Source organism: Sorex araneus, chromosome 1 (genome assembly GCF_027595985.1).
Source record: "Sorex araneus isolate mSorAra2 chromosome 1, mSorAra2.pri, whole genome shotgun sequence".
NCBI lineage: Eukaryota > Metazoa > Chordata > Mammalia > Eulipotyphla > Soricidae > Sorex > Sorex araneus.
The window spans coordinates 339,156,726-339,163,200 of NC_073302.1; the positions used below are offsets into that span (position 1 = coordinate 339,156,726).

Sequence of the window (6,475 nt, forward strand, 5' to 3'; positions counted from 1 at the left end):
AGTGACAGTCTTCCTGGGCAGAGCAAGCTCTGCCCCCCATTTCGAACAATACCATCATTTGAAGATAGCTGTCTTCCTGACACCCCTGCCCTTCCCCAAGCGCTCCAACGCCCTGGACATGCTGAATGGCCTGTATTTTCCTCTTCCAAAATCTTATGATAGCCCTTTGAGATAACTGGCAGGCTGGGCTGTGTTGCAAGATGTGACTTGGGCATGACATGACCTCCTTGCTGTGAGCAGAAGGCCAGGGCCACGGGCCAAGCGGGGCCTGTGGTGCACTGGCATGACTGGGAGTGGGGGCCGCTGGGGCTCAGCCCATCCCCCACTCATCCCCCTGCCCATCCCCTACTCAGCATTTCCAGGATCTAAAGACCTACTTGGGTCTTCCTGGGTGTGGGTGGTGGTGTTGAATACCACTGAGAAATCCTCCATCAGGGCAAGCTGCTCCGAGTGCCCAGGAGACAAGCCTGGTGCTCTTTCCTCAGGGATAATTTTAGGTCCTCACTTCCCTTCCAGGCTTTGGACTCCCAGCCCCGGGCTCAGCCTCCCAGAGGGACTGCTCAGCGCAGTGACTATACAGTGTAATTTTGAAATATAGAACAGTTCAAAAGAGCCAGACCAGGGCGTGGCCCCTGGAGGCATTTTTCCATGATAATTTCCCCCTTCCCGTTGTTTCAGGGAAGAAAGCTCAGGGATCAGACTCTGACAGGCCTGGTGAAGCACACCTTGAAAAGAAGTCCTCCCTGTGTGTCCCTCAGCCTAAACTTAGGGGTGCCTCTTATTTCCCGTCTCGTCTCCCCACACCCAATTCTAGAGGAGCTGATTTCCAAATCAGCGAGCCTGGCTGGCATAATCAGTCTAAGTCTGGGTGAGGGTGTCGTGGGGACCTGGGGTGGGGGGGCATAGAAGGAGGCTCTGGGGGTCCTCGGGTGAAGAAAAGCTTTGGAGGGATCACACACAGACTTCACAGACACAAAATCACAAGGCCTAGTGGTCCACACACTTCAAGACACAATCTGTAAATTACCTAACTCAATGTCTTTTTTTTTTTTTTTTTTTTTGCTTTTTGGGTCACACCCGGCGATGCACAGGGATTACTCCTGGTTCTACACTCAGGAATTACTCCTGGCGGTGCTCAGGGGACCATATGGGATGCTGGGATTCGAACCCAGGTTGGCCGTGTGCAAGGCAAATGCCCTATCCGCTGTGCTATTGCTCCAGCCCCCATTAACTCAATGTCTTTTACGTTCTTAAAGTTTATAAATCAAATTTCCAAGGAAGTTTTTATTTTTTTACTTTTTGGGGCCACACCCAGCAGTGCTCAGGGCTCACTCCGGGTGGGCTTGGGGAACCATATGGGGCGTCAGAGATTGAACCCGGGTCAGTTGAGTGCTAGACAAGCATCCTACCCACTGCATTTTTTTAAAAATGTGGCGGGAGCACCCAGCCTACTCGGAGAGCATTCCTAGTGATCAGGGTACCAGGTGGTGGTGGGGACTGAACCTGGACGGTGGCCTGCAAAGCCAGCATCTTACCTGTTGTCTTCCTCCCCACAACACGGAGACATTGAAACTCTACACATTCCAGTACACGAAGACAAATATAAGTTTCAGTGGGCAGGACCAGAGAGACGGTGCGAAGGGCTGGAGCGCGCATTTCTGCAGCAGCCACCAGGGCTCGTTCAGGATCGGGTTCGATCCTGATCCCGGTCCTTAGAGTCCAGAGTTGGAGTAGCCACCCTCCCGCCCGAGCCTCGCTAAAGACGACCCTACCACCAGTCCAGCAACCCACCCACCCACCGACCGTCCAAACAACACACGCACAGGCAGCAATAGACTGTCCAGAAACGGCCGCTTTCTTCAATAACTGAAAAAACAAAACGTTGGCGTGGAGGGGAGCGTAGCGGGGAGGAGAGCGAGTCCCCGTGGGGCGGGGGCTTGGGAGCGATCCGAGGGGAGGGCGCCCAGGCGCGGGAGGGTCACCTCGGCCTCCGCCGCAGGAAAGTGAGTGCCAGAGCTTCCCCGTGCCCTCGCGGGGAGCCGCTGCGGGACCTTCGGGGAACCTGGGCCCCCGGGGGCCGTGCGCCCGAGCCTCCTCGGAGCGCCCACCCCACCGCCCTCCCCGCCCGCCGCGCGGACGGCAATTGGCCACTGCGCCTTTAAAGACAGTCACTCGCCGGGGGAGTCGGGGGCGGCGGCGGGGGTTCCGGCTCCAGGTCAGCTCCAACCCCCCGCGCTGCGCGGGCATGGCCCCGGGCCCCCACGGGAACAGCTCTGCGGCCTGGGGGTCGAGCGCGCACCCCCTGGCGTCCGGCGCCGCCAACTCGAGTGGGCTGCCGGGGGCGCCGCGCGCCGCTGCACTGGCGGGGGCGCTGCTGGCGCTGGCCACCGTGGGCGGCAACCTGCTGGTCATCGTGGCCATCGCGCGGACGCCGAGACTCCAGACCATTACCAACGTGTTCGTGACTTCGCTGGCGGCGGCCGACCTGGTGGTGGGGCTCCTGGTGGTGCCGCCGGGGGCCAGCCTGGCGCTGACCGGCCACTGGCCCCTGGGCGCCACGAGCTGCGAGCTGTGGACGTCGGTGGACGTGCTGTGCGTGACGGCCAGCATCGAGACGCTGTGCGCCCTGGCCGTGGACCGCTACCTGGCTGTCACCAGCCCGCTGCGCTACGGCGTCCTGGTCACCAAACGGCGCGCGCGGGCGGCCGTGGCGCTGGTGTGGGCGGTGTCGGCCGCCGTGTCCTTCGCGCCCATCATGAGCCAGTGGTGGCGCGTGGGCACCGACGCCGAGGCGCAGCGCTGCCACTCGGACCCGCGCTGCTGCGCCTTCGCCTCCAACATGCCCTACGCGCTGCTGTCCTCCTCCGTGTCTTTCTACCTGCCGCTGCTCGTGATGCTCTTCGTCTACGCTCGCGTCTTCGCTGTGGCCCGGCGCCAGCGGCGCCAGCTGCGCGGGGAGCTGGGCCGCTTCCCCGAGGGGCTCCCCGCGCCCCCAGTGCAGCTGCGGGAGCACCGTGCGCTGCGCACGCTGGGCCTCATCATGGGCACCTTCACGCTCTGCTGGCTGCCCTTCTTCGTAGCCAACGTGGTGCGCGCCCTCGGGGGCCCGGCGCTGGTGCCCGGCTCGGTGTTCCTCGCCTTGAACTGGCTGGGCTACGCCAACTCGGCCTTCAACCCGCTCATCTACTGCCGCAGCCGCGACTTCCGCAGCGCCTTCCGCCGCTTGCTGTGCCGCTGCGCGCGCCCCGACGCCCCCGCGGGCCGCCCCCTGCCCGCTGCGTCGGACCGGTAGGTAGCCAGGGGATCCGGGACGCGGAGGCCGCCGTGGCCAGCGTTAGAGTTGGGGGTTCGGCAGGGAAAAGGGAGGCCAGGGCGCGTCTCTGCAACGCCAGAGAGAAGGGAACCACGGAATCGGGGGAGGGGGGGACCCCGCGCGGGGTTGCTCTGTCCCCCGCTCCCGGGCGCGCACGGCGCTGGGCGGCTGTCCTCCGAGGGTCTGCGCGGGCCACGGTTCCCTCCTCCGTTTGTGGCTGGGTCCCACTAGCGGAGGAGCCCTGGGCCAGCCCCGGGCCTCCGCTCCGGGTTTCTAGCCCAGGAAGCGACGTTCTTTGTGGGCTTGAGGACCAGTTCTTGCCCCTGGTGGCAGGAGGGCTGGGTAGGAGTTGCGGGTGGGTGTTTGTGGCTGAGGGGTGCCGAATGTTCTTGTACAATCCCAGACGGTCCCACCTGGGTCCCACCTCCACCGCCTCCTCTAGTGCAGCAGTGCCCACCTTCTGCCTCCTTAACCGGAGAAACCTTACCTCCCCTTTTCTCCCCTAGGGTTTCCTGGGAAATTTCATGACCTTGAAGGACAAGAAACATAAAGCCCGTTGATCCAGAATCTTTGGAAAACCTCTGGCCTCCGTTCAGAACGCGCCCTATGGATTTTCTGGGAAACTGACCATCTGGAACCTGAGGCTGGGCCCCGGGAGGATTCCGAGGGGAGCAGGACTGCCCTGTACCACGCGGGCACTCACCAACCTGTCTCTGAGTCTGAGAGTGTCTGGACTCCTGGCCCGGATGTGGCCACTAACTCAGTGGGTCCTGCGTGCCCAGCTGCCCATGGAGCAGCCAGGTGGCTTTGGTGGGCAGCCAGCACCTGGCTCACTATGTTTGGGGCAAAGATGGCATCCCAGGTCTTTCCCTTTTGCTACCCAGACCCTGTCGGACCACTGGATGTTCTCTGTGCTCTGGGGATGAGGTTCAAAACTGATGTGAGTTTGGGCTGTTGTCCTTGACTTCCCCATATGGCCCCACCAGGTCCGGCCTCCCTCACCTCAGACACAGGATAGCGCTGATCTACCTCACAGCAACACCAGGTTTGCGGGATGAGGAGGGGGACTGGGTGGTTCAGTGGGTGAGGAGCCATCAGAGCCGACCATGTCTGTTCCTTTGAAAAACAAATGAATAAATAGAACGGAAGGCAGTTCCTGGTCGCCGTCTTTGCTCTCTGTTTGTTTTCTTTTCATAATTCCCTTTCACTTTGAGAGCTGACTTTTGACAGATGTAATAAATTTGTGCTAATCCTTTCTCATTTCTTCCTGAGTCTGTGAAACAAATAACAGAAAGTCTGTTTGGGTGAAGAAGAGCAAGTCCGAGCCTTTGCCTTTGACACGGCTGCCCCCGACCCCCTTCCCAAATGCTGGGGTCCAGGAGCAAGGAGTGGAGTGTGGGAGCGGACTGGGTCCTCTGTGCCCGGGACTGGGGCAGATGTAACTCACACCACGGGGCCATGTCCAGACGCAAGGGTGCCCACTACCCCACTGCCACGGGAGCCAGAGCTGAGCTATTCCTGCGGCGCGCACGTGTGTGTGTGTGTGTGTGTGTGTGTGTGTGTGTGTGTCTGTGACAGAGTGTTGTTTATGTTGGTCAGATGTCTTGGGTTATAAATATACCCTGGCATTTCCCATCTTTTCCATAACCTCGACCTTACCACCCCTTTTTCTTTTTCTGGGTTCAGAAATGCTACATTATTGTCCTCTTGAAGTCAGCCCGGAGTTCCAGTGCGAGCCCGCTGATTATCTCCTCCCTTTAACTCCCTCGGTTCAGTTTTAATGAAGCTTATCAGATATAAGGTTTCCTGATGGAAAGAAAAGGCCTATGGAAATCATTAGATCATCTTCTGGGTTCTTAGTTAAACTCCCTGAGCCAAGACCATAGTCGGGGCTGATTTATGAGATACCCAATAAATCACTAAATGTTTAATATGCTGTATGACAGAGGTACACAATGCGTTGGCTAGGTTCGGGGGCCCCACAGTTATAAAAGTTTGATGTACCCAAAGGTTACCCTTGGTGGATTTCCACATATGGCTCTTCGCTGTACTTGGACCTGGCCTAGGTCCTTCCTTTTCTCCCGGAGCCCAGGTTTTATTTCTTAGGATGTTTGCATACCAAAGTTGACTTCCCCCCTTCAGCCCAGAGCAGTGTAGGCCTCTGGTGTCTGATGTGTGGACAGTTTCTTGGCTCAGTTCCACCTCTGAGCCCTTAATACGAAAGGAAGTCTGGCTCTAGCCAGAGACAGTCAGGGCCATCTCGCCCCAACTCTGGGTTCCCCTGCATTCCTGAGGAAAGTTACCCAGTTAGTCCTAGAGGTGAGAAGGATGCTTTTTGTGTGTTTCTGGTCTGCAGACTTGCCCCGAAACACCAGCCAGGAGTTCATACCATGTGGGTCTTGCTCGATGTGCGCCCCAGGGCTGTCCGACTCCCTGGCAGTGTTTAGACTCATACCAGGGCTGTGAACTGCATCTGCAGATTGTCACCAGTGCCTCTGGCAGACCGAGAGGCAGCTGCTCTGGTCATGTCTCCAGCACTTGCGGCCAGGTGTCAGGCCCAGAGAGATTTACATCCTTGGGTGCTGAGTAGGCGGCCTTTGCAAGTGCAAGACCTGAGCACTAGCATTCTGAAAGACAAACAATCAGATGTGAGGACTTACAGACCAATGAGAACAAAAGAGCCCGTGAATCCCCCCTCCCTGGCCTTGTCAGAGTCTGTTGGCAAGTGCTGGGAATGGGGTAGGAATGACAGGGAGAAGGGGGCGTTGGACTTTGAAGGGAGGGAGTGAAGAGGCAGAGGGTCACCCAGAGATGACCTCCCTTCTGCATGGGTGGACGGGGTATTTCTTTCATTTTGGGTGGTCAAACACAGGCTCTCATACCTGCCAGCGAGCTGCTCTCCACAGTCTTATCAATGGATCCATGAAAAAGCAGGAAATATTAGGGTGAGAAGAAGCTGGCAACGTATTCTCCTTCTTGGTGGAGAAGGGGGCGAGGTGCACAGTCTTGTCCTCCCGGACTGTCCACTCAGTTACAGTCCAACTCCACCATCTTTCCTTTTCTTTCTGGTCAAGGAAATCATGTTCTCAACCCCAAGGACACTGGGGCTGGAGCGACAGCACAGCGGGTAGGGCGTTTGCCTTACACGTGGCCGACCCGGGT

General features: G+C 58.5%; 1 protein-coding gene across 1 annotated transcript; it reads left to right on the plus strand.

The window, feature by feature from the left end:
• The first annotated feature begins 1,974 nt into the window (after positions 1-1,974).
• On the plus strand, positions 1,975-4,573 carry ADRB3 (adrenoceptor beta 3). The gene is made up of 2 exons (XM_004606935.2): positions 1,975-3,288; positions 3,820-4,573. The coding sequence occupies exons 1-2, from the start codon at positions 2,246-2,248 to the stop codon at positions 3,839-3,841; spliced, it is 1,065 nt and encodes a 354-aa protein (XP_004606992.2). The 5' UTR covers positions 1,975-2,245; the 3' UTR covers positions 3,842-4,573.
• The last annotated feature ends 1,902 nt before the right edge of the window (positions 4,574-6,475 follow it).